The 17,740-nt window shown below is 40.9% G+C and overlaps 1 protein-coding gene across 4 annotated transcripts in view; it reads left to right on the plus strand.

Annotated features, from left to right (window-relative positions):
- Nucleotides 1-1,053: 1,053 nt before the first annotated feature.
- Nucleotides 1,054-17,740, plus strand: part of FYCO1 (FYVE and coiled-coil domain containing 1) — a 43,680-nt gene continuing 26,993 nt past the window's right edge. For all 4 annotated transcript variants that reach the window (XM_026090931.1, XM_026090932.1, XM_026090933.1 and 1 more), the window contains exons 1-11: nucleotides 1,054-1,235; nucleotides 2,805-2,911; nucleotides 4,023-4,148; nucleotides 7,675-7,781; nucleotides 8,680-8,823; nucleotides 9,608-9,701; nucleotides 10,409-13,039; nucleotides 14,111-14,203; nucleotides 15,262-15,380; nucleotides 16,706-16,873; nucleotides 17,358-17,507. In XM_026090931.1, coding sequence (XP_025946716.1) covers nucleotides 1,181-1,235; nucleotides 2,805-2,911; nucleotides 4,023-4,148; nucleotides 7,675-7,781; nucleotides 8,680-8,823; nucleotides 9,608-9,701; nucleotides 10,409-13,039; nucleotides 14,111-14,203; nucleotides 15,262-15,380; nucleotides 16,706-16,873; nucleotides 17,358-17,507 — 3,794 coding nt within the window. In that variant the 5' untranslated portion in view covers nucleotides 1,054-1,180. The remainder of the gene's footprint in view (nucleotides 1,236-2,804; nucleotides 2,912-4,022; nucleotides 4,149-7,674; nucleotides 7,782-8,679; nucleotides 8,824-9,607; nucleotides 9,702-10,408; nucleotides 13,040-14,110; nucleotides 14,204-15,261; nucleotides 15,381-16,705; nucleotides 16,874-17,357; nucleotides 17,508-17,740) is intronic.

Raw genomic sequence — 17,740 nt, forward strand, 5'->3', positions numbered from 1 at the left:
GATATCACCATTTGACCTATTCACATTTGTGCTTCAAAAGCTTATAAGATTTTAATTGCAACTTAATTTTGTTGTAATTCAGCTTAAATCATAACACAAGCAAATTTTCCAAAGTGTAACAGCAAATTTTCTAGAGATTCAGGCTGTACCATTGGAGGCAGAGTTCTGAACAACCTTCGAAGACTGATAAATTCCCTATGTAGTTTCTATAGTGATGTTTTGCAAGTTTGTTCCCAGATTAGTATTTGAAAGTTTGGATCCCCAAGCTTAGTTATTTCAGGAAAGTGTTTTGAGGCTCATTCATTAATGAAAAAATCTCCATGAGTGTGAGGTATAATTCACGTGTTGTTGTTTTGAGGGAGGGAGCTGGATGCTCTAATGAGCAAAGTATGTTTTTCCAGCCAGGGATGCTGTAACAGAGCTTAAAATAACGTGCTATCCTCTTACATGTGTTGGGAACAGTGGGTCCTGAGGAGGGAATGAGATATTTTTTCTTGTATTAAAACCAGTCTCAAGTACTGAATCTCTTTGTAGTTCTTATGATTAAGAAACATCCTCCAATGCCAGAGAATCAAACCTGAATCATTTTTGGACACCTTGGCCCATGCCTAGTCTGTGTCTTGAAACTCTCTCTGAAACAGAAATGTCCTTATATCATTTTTCTCTGTGGCTTTTGAAGAAGGTCTGGGAGACAGTTTTGGTAAGGGAAAGTCCTGTGTCATCAGAACCTCCCTCACGGTCACAAGATGAGTTGCATTAAATCGCAGCCTGAGCTGGGCTGTAAAACTACCTATGTTGTAGAAGGAGAGAGAGGGAGAGGGAGAGAGAGGGAGAATTGCTATTGAGATTGGCTCAGTAGTTTTGAAAGGTGGAAACAAAAAGGACTGAAATAGGAAGTGAAATTTAGAAGGAAATATAAATGAAGTTTCTGGAAAAGAGTTGGCTTTATAGGAATTCATTCCTAAACAGGATTTAAAATGCCAAGCACCTCTGTTAAATATGTCTGTTCTGAGTTGATAAACCCATTCATTTTATTTTTATTTTTTACAGAATTGCAGGTGTCACAGATAAGAATAATCTTCATCAGCCCAAGGGTCATCAAGGATATGAACTCTGCTGTTTTCATCTAGATGGATGAAAAGGTTAACAGCCCAGGCAAGGAACTCCTTTGGTTTTCAAGATGGCAGCAACAAGTGGCGAAAGTCAGCTACAGCGGATTATCAGGGACTTGCAAGGTATACTGTCATGCTGACAGATCCACTTTGTAGGCTGGGCTGCCTCCTTCATGTTTTAATAACAGAGAGTGGGAGCTGTGTTTTTAACTGTTTAGTACTTGTGTATAGCAATTGTAGCAATGCAGTTCAAGGTCTGCCATGTCCTCAACAGAGACGTGACTGATTTTGTTCTGTGTGAGAGAAGATGTGCTGTGCTTCTGGAGGATCAAAAATTCTTAAATCCTGCAAACTTAAATGTACAACATTAGAAATTGGTCTTACAACTTAAAGACATTTTCTGCAGAGAGAAAGTAAAATTATTCTGTTGTGCAGTATGAGCTAGGACTTTTTTCACATGAGTAGAGCTATGCTGTTATAAGATTTCACATGAGAGAAAGAGAACATCCGATATTTATCCCCTCCCTTGATGGGAAGCTGGTATCAAGCTGCTTTTAATGTGGGAAGGGGCAAAACAGGAGGCAAAACTAAACTGGAGATAGAGAGCCAAAGGAAGAGTACTGGAGAATCAGATCTGCTCCTCTTGCTGCAGTGGAATGTGCTTTCTACACACCTGGCTTGTTCCCCACTAGCAGTAGCCAGCCTCATTTTCCACAACTATGTTGCAGGCAACATTGGCAGCAGACCTATAACCGTTTTCCTGCCCTGTCTCTGTCCTAAACAGCTGCCTGTACCAAGAGCCAGGCATTTTTCCTTTTCATTTTTATTAAATGTAAGGTATAATACGCACCAAAACTGGGAATCTGGATATTCCTATAACATAAAAAGGAGATGTATGTGCCTGCTAACAGGAAGAGATTTTTATTCATAAAGTGGAGGAAGCGGGACTAGGAACTAAGGCTCACTCAGGCACTTGGAAGGAATACAGAACTAAGTGGAACCAGTAACTTCTGGTGCTGAGAAGAGAAGTATGCCCTTCTGGGGCCAGAGTGCCCAGGCAGAGAGCAGTGTGCTTTGACTTGGGGTTTCCTAACATGCTATGGGAGTCAGTTTTAGGGAAGAGGAATTGCTGTATGCTTCTTGTTATGTGATTTTTTTTTTCCATTTGCATTTTGTAACCAGCACAAGCTGAATCTTCCAGAATAAAGCATGGAGAAGATAAATGTGCTGACTGAATGACTGTTCTTGTGTTACTGATCCCCTTTAGCAGATTATGTGTTCTGTCCTTTCTAATCAGAATTCTCTGTGGCCTATTGCAATAGAAGAACCTTAATGTGCACATGAGACAGCGAAAAGTTATTTCTGTTCCCTCTTTTGAGGATCAAACTAGCAATTGTCTGTTACCACTTTTTTTACTGAGTTTCAGGAAAAGGTTTTGCTACTTTTAAGGATAAGAGATAATAAATCAGTATGACAACTTGTATAATTTGAACTCTAGTTTTTGTTATAGGTGGTCTTAAATTACAAGCGTAGCAGCAAACTTTTGCACTGTCATTAAGACATTTGTACTGAAAGAAACCAAATACACATGCATAGCATCAAGGCAAAAAAACCCCATTTACTTAGTTGTTTAGGGATTCAGTACTAAATATCTCTTGCATTAGTTAATCATTCTTGTGTCTTGTTTTAAAGATGCTGTGACTGAATTAAGCAAAGAATTTAAAGAAGGAGGGGAACCAATCACAGATGACAGTGTCAGCTTGCAAAAATTCTCCTACAAGCTCGAGTACCTTCTACAGGTAAAAAGTAATGTGTGTTATTCATAATCCAGTATCAAAGCTGGGCCTTGTTTTCTGTTACTGTCTCTTCAAAGTGTGGGGTTATTCAAATAGTAATCATAAATATCCAATTAAGTCTCTCTTACTTCAGTAAGTGGGCTGACATGTGTGGTCCTTAATGCATATATTTCAAGTGAAAGCAAATAAATATAATCAAAAGGAAGTGCTGGCAGGTTGGCTGGAAAATGTAAGGCATTTCCCATTATCTGTGCTTGATTTTGAAGACATACACTCCTAAATTATCCTGGAAAAACTGTCATAAAGAGGTCTTGACAGCATTTCAATGCAAAATAAATGCCAGTAAGTAGCTCATGGTGCAAATACAGCAGTCTGAGTAATGTACAGAATTTTTTGTGACTTCATTGTGGAAATTCATTTTTATTGTGTGGAAAACTTAATGCAAAAGGCTGGATTTGAATCTCAAATGCTGCTTTTTGGCCTTCTCAAAGTTTAAGTAAAAGACGACACTTTGCTGGGCAAACTGCAATTCAGTTTGTGTAGTCTATGTTTATACATACTGTAATCATGTCACTGACTGCAACACAGACATTCTAATCTAGCCTTAATCTAGGCAAGGTAGTTTTAACTGGGTTGCACAGGCTTCGGCAGAAGCTGAAGAAATCCTTTGGAATTTGAGTAGTCCGAGATGCATTCCATACCCTTGCTGCTTCACCACTCTGTGCATGATCTAGCTAGAGCAAGTTTTTCTGGTATGTACACTTAAACTACTGGCRCACTTCTTATTGCGAGTCCCTCCTCAGGGGCCTGCAGTCCCTTGCTGTTGATAAACAGCTGCTGAAACTGCTGTAAATCTTAATGTTTCAGACGTTTTGAATGGATGTCTGTATTTTAACTAAAGCAAGAACATTAATGTCTGTTACTGTTTGTAAAGTAGCTTCTGGATCCACTGGATTGCATCAGTACAGTATAATATCTCTTCTCTTTGTGAATACATTGCCTAAAACTAAGAGAAGTCATGAAACTTATGGGAGAAGAACAGAATTCCACATTAGCTATATTTAAGTATATTTATATTTGTTTCACTGATTGCTTTTTGTTTTCTTTGTTTAAGTTTGATCAGAAAGAAAAAAACACATTGCTGGGAAATAGAAAAGACTACTGGGATTATTTCTGTGACTGTTTGGCAAAGGTCAAAGGAGCTAATGATGGAATCCGCTTTGTTAAGTCTATTACAGAAGTAAGTATATCTGTTAAACATCACAACACATCCTTCGTGTTTTGGTATGTCCTTTGAGAGAGCAGTAGCACCAAATTATGTAAGATTAGATAGCCTAAAGTGTTATGTGGAGAACACTTACACAAATGAGTGGTCTTGTTGGTCTCTGGGTTTGCTCTGCCTTTTCATTAAATTACTGACATTTGCTCTAAAAAGGAATGAAAAATTAAGTCAAGGACAGAGTCTGCCATCATTAGCTCAGCTTCCTTTAAAGCAGGACTTGCTCTAAGTATAAGAGAAAAGAATCACCATGTTTAACCTTTCTTGACACTTTCTCATTTGTCAGTAGAGTTGAGGAGGAGTGACTGAGAGCAGAGTTTCATCTCCTGTCTCTACTTTGTTCCTTGATGTCAAAAAATACAATGTAATGGCACAGGATGGTTGTCTTGTTGCCTCTGATAGGCTGATTTGAACAGGGCAAAAAGCTTTATTATTTTTATTAGATTTAGTAATAAATTTAATGAATCTCATAACAGCCATGTTACATCTGTAACTAGATTAGTGGAAGAGATAAGTGCTGCAAGTTTACAATGCTGATCCTGTCTGAGTCTTTAGACTACCCAGAATCATCTGAAGAGGAACTTCCCTGTGGGAAAAAGAGGTGGTGGTTTGGCAGTGCCAACCAGTGTTGTCCTGATGCCAGTTATCTCTGAGCAATGATAATTTGTATTACCAAGTTACTATTTACAACAGCTTTACCCATTCTGTGAGCAATTCCTCCACAGCAGCTCCAGCTATTGTTATCTTGAGCCACCTGAAAGAGAGCCATGAGACTCTAGCACAGGTGGGCTCTGTGTTYCCTAACTCACTTTCTCCTCTCTACATTGAATTTTGCTCCACGGCGGACAAGCCACAGCAGGCACTGGGAAGGGAAATGGGGGAGAGCCCTGAAAATCAGGCTTTCCTTTCCTGCAACCTCTAGGAAGACCAGAAAAGTAAGGTCAGTGACTGCTGCTGCAGAAAAGGTCCTCTAGCTATAGCTACTGGCCTGTAAACTCTCAGCCGCAGTAGCCAACCTGACTTCTCTGCAAAAACAACTATGCTGTGGGCATCAACAGTCTGTTCTGTGTGGTAACACCATGCGTGTTACCGTGTGTTAAGGCAGCTCTGCTTTTCCTCCTTCTCCGGTATCTGTCACTATTTAATGGTTTGCATGATACCAGAAATTATGGTTTGGAAGAAGGATATTTCCTGTTTCAGTTTCTTTGCAGCCATAGAAATTGGCTTGTGGAAGATTTCCTTTCACTTAGTTTGTTAGCTTGTGGTTTAGGAATATGAATCAAAAAAAAAAAAAGATCAGTCAACCATTTCAGGTAACTGAGCTGTCAGATTCAAGTCTAGAAATGAATATTGGGTTGTTCCCCTTCAGTACAGGTGGAAATCAGCAGCCAGTATTTGAACCTAGCTGGGTAGAATTTTAAGGTTTCCAAATATCGTTTGTTTATTCACAGAACAGTATATGTTGACTTTCAAAGTTGGAAGTGAACAAGGAGGAAAGAGCAGTCCCAGTCACTCTTTAGGAAAGGTCAAACATTTAACAGCATACTGCCTCCTCTTCTGTTTTGCCTGCAGTGCTTTAATATTAGGGTGCATGATACGCTAGAGAGGTAAAGCAAGATAGAAAATAGGAGTACTCTAAAAACTGCCCTGCTGTTAATTAGACAGAGAACCTTATCCTTGAAGGCATGAGGTGAGCTGTGGTTGTTTCCCTGCACTACAAAAATGATTACACTGAAAACACATCTTTCCAAGTCTCTGCAGCTGCATGTTTTTCTGGTTTTAAAAGCTATGCCCAGCCATACGTCACACTACCGCCTTAGCTGCAAAGCGTGCAGTCAACATGGAGCCTGCCTTGTTGAACTCTGGCAGGCTCTAGAAGGAGGTGACATGGTTTTGTTCCTAGCTGAATGCTCTTTGGCTACTTGTAGCTGCATATATGTAAATATTTTCCCCTTCTTCTGTTGTCATGTATATTTGTTCTAGTATGTCTATGCATAAAAGAAGTATTGCTGTTTCAATTGATAAGCCAATGGGAATAAGGATAGAATTAGCTCAGTAGCTTTCAGTGGGCTTTCTGGCTATTCTTAAGGGATTCACTAAAAACCCCTAGTGAGGAAAAACACTTGTCAGTAGGCTTCTGTGCACAGGGCAGGGATTGCATCTCCCTGGGAAATATCCAGGGATCTGCATGCTGAAAGAGGATGAAAACTGGTAGATGAATGAAATGGGCTGTTTCTGGGCTACTTACCCTTTGGGGATCATGTTATTTCATACTTTGTGTCATATGGAATTCAAAAGAGGAAGCAGTAAAAGGTTTTGCTTCCTTTGCTTTGCATTTCTTCATTCCATTTGTGAGGAACATTTTTGTATATAATGGATTGCTGAGATTTACCAAGGAAGCTGTTCCTTGAGGGTGGAAGCCCAGTGACAGCAAAATCAAGGAATTTTAGATTTAAGGTATTGCTCTCACTTCATGACTGTGGAGTAGTGATCAAATGGAGAGACAGTTTTTGTGGCCTTTACACCTTCTTCCACACTGACTTTTCAAGCAAAATTTAAAGTAGCCTACTAATTTGAACCTCAACCCTCTAATATTTTCTTGGCCTCCATTTTCTCATCATGAATAGATTCAGTTTGTTAAGTGGATAAGCAGTTTGGTTAGGATATAAAAGAACATAGCTGACTGGTGAGAAAATCTTTTCATCTCTTTAATTTTCCATTCCTAAATTACTGATTTTGATGCAGAATAGTAACAAAATATTAGTGGCTGCCTTATTTTGAAGGACAGCAAATAGCTCAGACGTAAAAGACAAAACAAAAGAAAGTATCAGTTCCCCAAGTCAGGAGCTGTAACAAAATTCAGTGCTGAGTTTTGTGATTCCCCTAATGTTGATTTATTAGCTATCTTCCTAAAAAGACCTATTAATTTCAGTCAGGCAGCTGTTCTTGGTGTGAAGTAACAATTAAGTTTTATCAACTTAAGGACTGAGTATTAAGAAAGGCTTTTTGCATGAGCTGGGGTTATTGTGTCCTTGGGGATATATATATGTATATATGTACACCTTTGTGCTATGGATAGATCTGCCCTCAAGGACTCCCAGCCATGGCCAGATGCAGCTTAAAGTGCCTAAGCAAGCATTCCTGGCTTTGCCAGGCATACTGAGATTTTTGCCTTATATTGGAATTGTCCTTAGCATAATCTTTACCCATGTACTCAGCATATTTGAAGATGCTTTCGTCCTTTGATGCCTTCTATATTTTTTATAAAGTGGTCAACAGCCAGCTACAGATATGAATTCATCATTCATAAAAGAGTCCCCCAAAAACATCCTGGGAGAGAGTCTCAGTGGCACTTCTTATTACTTTCTTTACACCTAGTGGCTTATTGTGTTTTCTGCATGTGTATGTAGTCTGCCCTGTACATGTCTGTACATGTTTATAAATGGTGCTTAGATTTTATTTTTATTTTCCTGTTTCTCCCTTCCAGCTACGAACATCTCTTGGGAAAGGAAGAGCATTTCTTCGTTACTCCTTGGTTCACCAAAGACTAGCAGACACCTTGCAGCAATGTTTTATGAACATCAAAGTGACCAGGTAAATAGCAAAGTACCTTGTCAACCAGGGGGTGATTGTTCAGTGTGAACAAGCAACAAAACAAAAGATTGACAGAGTGACTATTGAAAGAAATTGAAACCCATGTAGTGGTTGGCTTATAGGGCTGGTAATAGTATACAAATAAAAATAGACCTTTTGGCCTGGATTACTGATTCATACCTATCTTAGGCTGGTAAATGTTGAAAGTTGTTACAGTTGAGCACATGTGCAGTGAGTGGCTCATCCAAGTCCTGATGCTTCTATGTGGGTTTTGAAGGTAAACTTTTCATAAACGTTGAAGATCCTGGATTTGTCTTATGTGCTGTACATCATAAAGGAAGATGAATTTGGTTGTGTTGCACAAAGCCTCAGAAAATGTTTGCTGCTCTCTAGAGTATCATGCAGAGGAACAGCTTGTCCCTGGCCAAGGAACACCAAAACCAGTTTATAGTCAGTTGGGAGGGACATAGCTAGGGCTTTTAGGAAAAGCCAGCTGTTTATACAGTGTATTTGACTGTGGTTGCTACTCTGTCTCTCATTCTTGAGGTACTAAGTGTGAGCTTTATGTATTTATTGTGTGATTATCCAGTGTATGGCAACTATTTTGTCTTGCCAATCTTTTGCCCAAGCACTAGAGCAAAAAATGTTTTGTGTGGGGGCTTCCTGAAGAATGTTTTTGTAGGCTTCATTGAATCCATTTGCCTTCATTCATATTGAAGGTGTGGCATCTTGGTTGATGGGTCTGGTTGCTTCCATTTTGCATTTGGAGTAATTTTTCTAGGGTAGAATCAATGTTTTAGAAGAAAAGAACAAATTAAAATGTTTTGTTTTCTTACAAGTGAAACTCCTGCTTTGTTTTCACTTATAAATGAGTACTACTTTATTTTTTGTTTTGAAGTGACTGGTACTATGCAAGAAGTCCATTTCTGAATTCCAAAATGAGTTCTGACATTGTGGGTCAACTCTATGAGCTCACTGACGTTCAGTTTGACCTGGCATCAAGAGGCTATGATTTAGATGCTGCATGGCCAACATTTGCCAGGTAAGGCAGAAACACTTTGTTGCTTTGTGGCACTAGGACCATGTAATACCTATCTACAGAATTTGTAAAAGCTTTTTTGCTTTTGAAGGTAGGAACACTTGTGTTAGAGCAGGCATACGGATTCTCCATGTATTTAGTCTGTGACCAAATTGGCCTTTCTTTCTTCAATATACAGCATACCAGAGATCAGTTTTGATGCTCACAGAGGCCCGTAATAGAGTCCTTCCACTAACTGCAGTTTGGGCTCAAATCCCAAGGTATTTTCATCTTCACAGACACAAGAAGAAATGTTCTTGACTCTTTTGTTTAAAGGTCTCAGGCCCCTGATGACTGAATGGCCAAGGAGTCTGCTTCACTTGCTGTAGAGGTAGAGTTGATAGTGTGCATTCACTAAAGGAGGCCTGATCCCACCTCAGAGAGGGGAACAGCAAACACCACTAGGTCTGATCCAGGTCCATGTATATCCATGGGAGTTTTCCACAGCTGCATGCTTCTACCATCTGGTTGAGCACCCACCACACAGCGGGTGTGGTTTCATGGATCAGAACTGCATTGGATCTTGTGAATGTGGGAAGTTGTGGATACCAATCCCATAGTCTTCTATCAGCACCTTTAATATCTCTGTTTTGTTTTCCATCAACTTCAGTGACTGTTGGCCCAGACAACAGGCACAGTTATGTCTTGTTGTTTGTGGTAGTTATAACTAGATAAAATTTACACATAGGAGTAGAAAAACATGTACGTATGTGCTTAGTCTTCTCTTGTTCCTTCATGTGACTGACAGGAGAACACTGTCCTCCCTTGGATCTTCAGCGTATTTATGGAAGCCCCCAAGTCGCAGTTCCAGCATGAGCAGTTTASTGAGCAACTATCTTCAGGTAAGCAAATTAAAAATAAATGTTTGAACAGAGGTATTACTTCCTTAGCACGGTAGAACTTTAGTTAATAGCATAGTTCCTTAGAGCTTATGATGCTTATGACTCTTACAACAGTAAACTATGAAAGAGATCTTTAATTAAAAATGTAGAGGATGGTCCAGTAGCTGATTCAACTGAACATGCAAATCTTTTAAAGAAAAAAAAAAAGATACTTAAAAGACAGCATACAAATAGGTATGTTTTCATTTATCTTTTGTGAAAACAAATCCTTTTTCCTCTAAGTTCATGTTTTGTAGTGCTGTGAATGCACCCCACAATGTCACTGTGCTTTAAGAACGTGAATTCACCCAATGCTGTCATTTGAACAAAGCTTTTAAATGCATGTTTAAGTTTCCTTGAAACTGTTACCAACAAATGGGAATAATTTAAAATTTTAAGTGCTTAGATGTTAAGCTGCAATGCACTATAGAAAAGCCTATAAATCAGTCAGTCAAGGAGGATATCCATAACTTGAATTCTTAGCTGCTTTTTTTTTCACCCTGACAGGATCTCCTCAATGTTCAATGTTCTTATCATTATTATCACCAGTAGTCAGCACCAAAAAGCTAAGCCATCCTCATTTCTGGAACTTTTGAATTTTGGGGTTTGAAAAATGCAACCCTGAATTAAATTTTAAACTCTCTGTTTTTCCCCTTCTGCTCATATAGGCCCAAGAGTTTCCCTCCAGCCCTGATGCAAATAACTCACTAAATGTTGAACACCTTGAGGGCTTTGAAGAGATGCGTGTAGAACTTGACCAGGCTGAGCTGAGACAGAGAGAGCTTCAGGATCGAATTCACCAGCTACAGATGGAAAACCAGGAGCTCCAGGCAGCCATCAGCCTTCAGAAAGAACAAGTACAGGTAGAAAAGGAGAAGAGCAGTAACTACAGCGAGGAGAACTCCCGGCTGACAAAGATGATCACAGAGTTGCAGAAGCAGTGTGAGGTCTCCCATTCCACCCAGAGCACTGTTCACGATCTGCAGAAGTGCCTGCAGTCACTGGAACTGAGTGCAGTGGAGCAGCAGAAGGAATACTCAACAAAGCTGGAGCGGCTGGAGACTATCAAGGAGAACTGTGCCTCAAAATTGCAGCTGTTGAATCAGGAGCTGGAGGCCTCTAGGGCTTTGATGACTATGAAAGATCTTTGCATTGATGAACTCAAGGCCAAGCTGAGTTCAACAGAACAGAAGAACATGGAGCTCCTGGCAAAAGTTGATGCTGCCTTGGAGGAAAAAGGACAGCAAGCCACAGCCCACTGTGATTCTGCCATACAGATACAAGGACTGTTGGAGAAGCTTCAGGAGAAAGAAAAGGAAAAGGCAGACATGCAAAGACTCAATGATAAACATGCATCTCAGCTAAAAGCAGCAAGGGAGGAGCTGCGGTTGAAAGAAGAGGTGCAGAAGGAACTGGAATCCAGATACAATCACCTCACTGCTGACTCTAGGGAAAAGAGTGAAAAGCTGCTTGGGAGCCTGGAAACCATGGCAAAGGAAATGGAAGCACTTCAGAAGGCCCTAACCCTGAAAGGGAAGGAAGTGGCTGAGCTCCAGACCCAGGTAATGGGGTTGCTGGCTCAGGTGGGGTCACTGGAAAAAAGTCTTGAGGAGGCAAGGAAGGAAAAAGAGGAACTTGAGGAGAAGTACAGTAGGAGGGAAGGAGCATTGAAGCACAAAGCCCAGTCTCTGGCAGAGCAACTTGAACTACAGGAAGGTCACTTAACAAAGGTGAGTCACACTGTGCATAGCCTTGAGGAACAAAAACAGAAAATCTCATCTGAAAAAGAGCACCTCAGCCAGAAAGTCAAGCAGTTGGAGGAGCAGGTGGAGCAGCAAAACTCTGCAGTGAGTGAAAAGGATGAGGAGAGCTGTAAGCTGAAATCAGAGAATGCAGATTTGCAGCAGGCCAAGAAGAAGATGGAAGAGAAGCTGAAAAATGTGGAAGAGTCTAAAGCCTCCCTGGAAGRTGAGGTGGCCAGGCTGAGAGCCTCTGAGAAACAGCTTCAGAGTGAGATAGATGATGCCTTGGTGTCAGCTGATGAAAAAGAGAAGAAGCTCCGGGGTCAGAACAAACATCTGGATGAAGACTTACAGAATGCCAGGAGGCAAAGCCAAATTCTGGAGGAGAGGTTAGATGCTCTACACTCAGGCTACAACGAACTGAAGCAAAGAGAAGAGGCAACCAAGGAGTCTTGTGCTCTTCTTGAAGGACAGCTGAAGAGTGCCAAACAGTATAGTTTACAAATGGAAAAGAGCTTGGGCTCCTTGAAGGAAAGTGAAGAGTCTCTCCAGTCACAGCTCACAGAGAAGGAGGCAGAAATGCAAGGCATGGAGAGCCAGTACAAGCAGCTAAGAGCAGAAGCTGAAAGACAGAGGAAGAAAGCAAAAATTCTTGAGGTGGAAAAGCTTAGCTTTGAAAAGATGTGTCTTCACCAGACAAAGCTGATTGAATCCCTCACAGCAGAGAAGAAATCAATGGAGAAAGACCAACTACAGCAGACAGCTTCTCTGGAGAAAGAGGCAAAAGAGCTGGCCTCCAGGCTGATCGTGAGTGAAGAGCAGCTGCAGGTCAACCGAGGTGAAGTGTCTAGGCTGCAGGCAGAAGTCCTCGACCTGCAAGTCAAGCTTCAACAGACCACTGTTGAGAGAGAGCAGATGAGAGGTGAGCTGGCAGTCACAGAGACTGTCTTGGGGGATCAGAAGGTGCTTGTCCAACAACTGAAAGAGGAAAGTGAGTTACTTAACAGAAACCATGTGCAAGAATTGATGCAGTGTAAAGAGAGAGAAGAAGTGCTGAAAAAAGAGCAGGAGAGGGTGGCCCATCAAAAAGCTGAGCTGGAAAATAATTTGCTGAACCTGAAAGAAGAGCTGTCCAAGGTTAAGCAGTACTTGGAAGCTGTTAAAATGGAAAATGAAGAAAACAAAGATCTCCTCCACAGGACCAACACCGATATGGCCGAACTCGGTATTCAGATTTGTGCCGTGACCTCTGAAAAGGTGAATACAGAAGAGAAGTTAGCCAAGGCCACAAGGAGGCTCGAAGAACTGGAAGAACAGACTGCAGAAGAACAGGAGAGGCTGAAGCTTGACATCTCTACTCTCAGACAGGAGAACAAGAGCCTGCAAGAGAAATTGGAGGAAGCTCAAGTATGTGCCGCAACTGTCCTGAGTCTGCAAACGCAGCTGGAGGCAACAAAGAAACAGGCACAGAGCTTCCAGGAGACCAGCCAAGAAGAGCTGTCCACAATAAAATTTCAAATGAGCTCAGAGATTCTAAATTATCAGACAAAATACAAGGTAAATTAACGTGATCATTATACCTCAGGGAGCTGTGCAGGATTTCCCCTGCTTCATCATCAGCTGCAGAAATTACTGGGTGAAATACTAAGGTTTGTGTTGTTGAGGCTCTGAGACTGGCAGATCACAACTAGTCTTAGCCTGAGAATCTGAAAATGTCTCTACACACATGAGCTGAGTGATTTAAGGTGAAATAACTCTTTGGAGTTTTTTGAAGGTGTGTAATGTGGCCCTGTGAACCCAGTGGAGAGGCATATGCTATGGTAAAGGCAGCCAGTAGTGGAGAGGGTGATAACTTTTTATGTTGGCTTCACCGCTAAAGGTAGCATCTTCTTGAACTACACCCTCAGGTCAGTCTTGATTTTTTTGTTTTTTTGTTTTTCTTGGTATGAACATTATGAGACCTGCCCCCCATGGCCCTAACACTACTTCCCCTGAAAACTGATTTTGATGAAAGCAAATTTAGACTGAGACCATATGCTTTTGCAGATAATTCCCTCATATATTTTTGTTTTTGACTGCTCAAGGTAATGGCTGAGAAGATCAAAGTTTTCCTTCCACAAAAGCATGAGTCAGCCCTGTGTATGTGAAGCGGCACACCTGAAGGCTAAAGATTTTAGTGTGTTTGTTCTGCCATTCTGAGATAGTGTCTAAGACTGGCAGCTGATCAGAGGTTTGTGCCACTGGGTATGCAGAAATCCTGTGAGTGTAAGGAAATTGTGTGCATTCAATTGTGTTTTGTCTTCATATGCACTTAAGYCTCAACATGACTTGGGCTGTCTTGCTCTTTTAAGCCAAAGCAATTAGCAAGCAGGGTCTTCTTTTTGTTGAAAACTGTAATAGCCCATAGCAAGTTTCAGTAAAACACAGCTTATCTGCCACCACAGAAGAGAGTTTTCTTGAATCCATGAGTTGGGTGCCTCTTTAACTGTGTCTTTCATGAATCTGAAAGGAGTGCTGCATTTATTCCATATGTGGCAGTAGAGCGCTCATGATCCACAACTGGCAATTTCTTAGGTGAAGGGGTGGCCGCTAGAGGAATGCTAACTCCTGGTTCAATATCTCTGGTAGGCTGTCAGTGAGGAGTGTGGGAAAGTACGAGAGCAACTTGGGGAGCAAAAGCGACAACGGTGTGCTGCAGAGGAAGAGATTGCAAAGTTTCAAGTAGGTGCTTGATCTGATTAAAAGGCAGAGGTGTTTGTGTCAGCAGGCATTAGTGTTATCAAGCAGGCAGCTGGGATTTTTGATGACTGGCCATGAGCCTGAGAATGCCCTTGAACAAGTACAGGTGCTGCAGCCAAATACTTGTAAACCTAAAGTTAGCCACTGAAATGGAGATTATCAAAGGCACAAGCAGCACTTAGGATTTGTCCTGCTTTGAAAGCCAGTCAGGTGTTATCTAAGACTTGGCTGCATGTTCGATTCTTAAATGGGGCACAGTTTAAAAAGTGTCTGTCTTAGGCCCTATATTCCTATCCCACACAGCCCCGCGTGTGGATCCAACTGTTTGTAGGCTGCAAGGGGCACTGAATCAGAACTGATCTGGCTGAGAAGTAACCCAGTCAGAAAAATATATGTATTTTAATGCATTTATCAAATAGTTGGGTTAAGAGGGGAGTACTGAGGTGTCCATAAGAAGTCGGGAAAGCAGAAAATTAAGGTTAAAGAACCTGGCCCTGCATGCTGATGGAAATATATACACCTTTAGAGGCCTCAATACAATTTACGTGCATTAACTGAGGGTCCAAATTTGGCATATTTGTGTGCAGAGGCTGGCTGTGGAATAAGTTTTTGTTTCCACTATCCATCATGTTCCATATAGCTTTAATGAACAGGCCAAAATCTGGGTATTTAGCTCTTGTGTTTTCTTTTTCTTTTGAGGTTTTTAGATGTTGAAAAAACTTCTAGAGCTTATTCTCTTGCCATTGTCTTTAAGAGATTTTTCTTGATAAGGAGACAAAAGCTGATTACATGGGCTAATAAGAATTATAGGCACTGTTTAATACTGTCATACTTTACAGTTTGTCCCTTATTCAATGTGACAGAAGTAATCAATCATCAGTACACAATTAATTAGTGTCTGCTTGCACAATAAAATCTTGATTGATGGCTTGGCTTTAATTGACTCTTTCAAAGCATTTTTTAGGTGTCTTGGTAACTGTGGAATACTTGGTAAAGTGCTGTTTTTCTGTGTAAGTAAATATAATTATTTGTTTTGCTAGGCTGCAAACACAAGTTTGTCTAGCAAGCTGGATGAGGCAAGAGAGCAGCTGGCTGAATCTGAATCTGCTCGGCTGCAGAAGGAAGAGGAGGTGATGTCTCTGAAAGGACTTTTAGAAAGGTGGGAATTTGGGTTCTCTTACACAAGCTGTTATCTGGAAGCCAAGTGAGGCGCCAGTAACCAAAGCCATATTGAAAATTGCTATGGTGTATGAAGCAGCATGTGCCACAGGATTTATGTAGGGGAAATAGTGCGTGGACACTGTCTGGGAAGATCAGATTGATACTTCAAAGGAGAAGTATCAAAGGTTACTTCATTTATGAAACTGCAAGGCATTTCATAACCTCCTTTTACCCTGATAGGTTAGTCACAAGATTAAAACAGCAATATTGGCTGATTTTATTTTTTTTAGTAAGGAATGGAAAATTTGTATTTTTTTTTCTTTCCTGTTCATGATGTTTCAGGGGCACAGTAAGATTTGTTTGAATGGGACCACATCCTGCATGTCTTATTCAGCAGATTTCTAACAGTTTTAAGCATCTGACTCAGGCTATGTTTCCAAGGTCCATAATGTGGATCTGTACAGTGCAGACTATCTAGCAGTCCAAAGTAGTTCTTCTTGAGGCAGGAGCACACACAGTACTGATGAGCTAGCCAAAGCCTATGTCACTTTTACATTTTTGTGCTGGTGTCATCTTTCTTTGTGGGAAGACGGATGATGCTTGATCTACAATGAAGACTGGCAGTATAAAATTTAACTCACCAAAATACTTGAATTCAGCTGAGTTGGCTGAGTGCATTTAGACCAGCTTGGCCCTTTGTGTTGTTTTGCCTTAGTGTTGTTGACCCAGTGCTAGGCCTCATAGTACTGAACTTACGGTAGCATCAATCCAGGACCTACATTCTGTGAAGCTTTCTGGGGACGCTTACTTCTTTGCACTGATTGTGCAGTGAACTTTGGTTCTTAACTTCTCCTTTTTGAATTGCATCTATGTTAGATGTTAGAGGAATATACAGAGAAATGTTTTTGCTTCCCTTTTGTGAATATGAAAGCTATGGAAGAATATGTATTAAATGGCCCTGTGTTTAACCTGCACATGCTAGGTAACTTGTGGCTGTGGAACCTTGCCTGTTAGCTCAGTTTGCAGCAGCTAATGGTCTTAGCTTTGAAGGACACCAATTTTATTCCCAATGTGGCAACCATCATAAGCCTAGCTATAAGCAGGGAATCCAAGAAATTCTTGATTGCTGACTGTGTTCACTGGATAACAGATCTGTGTGCAGTTGCCCTGATGCAGAAAACTGGAGAGTTTCTGGTTAGCTATGAAAATAAGCCCAGTAATTCACTGAACAATTTCACTGAAGCTGCTTGTTTATCTTCCTTAGAGAAGACTTTCATGCACATGAATTAAAAAAGGTTATTAATTGCATTTGTATTTGATCAGGACCCAAAAGGAAGCCAATGAAGCAAAAGAGCAAGCCCTCGAATACAGTGAGAAGCTCAGCAAGGTGGTAGCAGACAAAGATAGCAGCGACCAGAAGTTGTTTGCCGAGCTGGATGACCTGACGAGAACAAAACAGTTCCTTGAAGAACGTTTGATAGAACTTATCAGGTTAGCATCAAAACAAACAGCAGGCAGAAATTAAAATTCTAGCTTAGGATTTTAAGGGATACTGCCTAGATACTGCCTAGAATCTGGTGCCTAGATACTGCCTAAAATCTGGTACCTAGATACTGCCTAAAATCTTGTATTCCTGAGCTGAAGGTACAGATAATGGCCAAGTTCATCAGCAGTTGAAATTTTGCTTTTCCTTAATGCTGTCAAAAATATAAAACCCAAAGTTATCTCTTCCTTAATTTCCTCCTTTTTTGCAAAAGCTATGTAGTTCTATGCATGGCATGCATTTTTCTCCCTCCTTCCCAAAGAGTTCAGTAGTTTTCCTTACCCATCTTTATTCCTGAAAGCTCCTTGGAAGTTACAGCAATGCAGTTTATACTGTGAAGCTTTCACCGGTGTTCAGTTTGAGGTTAGTTAACAGCAAAGCAGCATTGATACTTCATGTGCATTTTTCTTCCCTTTAACTGTGTCTCTGCAGAGATAAGGATGCCCTGTGGCAAAAATCAGATGCTCTTGAGTTCCAGCAGAAGCTTAGTGCAGAGCAGAAATGGCAGGGGGACACAGAGGTTAACCATTGCCTGGACTGCCAGAGAGAGTTTTCATGGATGGTGCGCAAACACCACTGCAGGTGAGTTTGTGGACTCTAACATGCTGTTCAGAAGGAAAAGCCAGTATGCTAGTTTACACAGAGAAAATACTTCTTAAAGTTCGCAGCTGAGTTGTCAAAATCATTGATACAGGACAACGTAGAGGCTAAAAGAACATGTGGGTTCAAAAAGGGATAAAAACATTAATGGGGAAAGGTCTTTTGGCATCTGTTAACACAAAGGTCTGAACGCAACCTCGGACTTGGAGTCTATC

The sequence above is a fragment of the Apteryx rowi genome, unplaced genomic scaffold (genome assembly GCF_003343035.1).
Source record: "Apteryx rowi isolate R43461 unplaced genomic scaffold, aptRow1 scaffold_883, whole genome shotgun sequence".
NCBI lineage: Eukaryota > Metazoa > Chordata > Aves > Apterygiformes > Apterygidae > Apteryx > Apteryx rowi.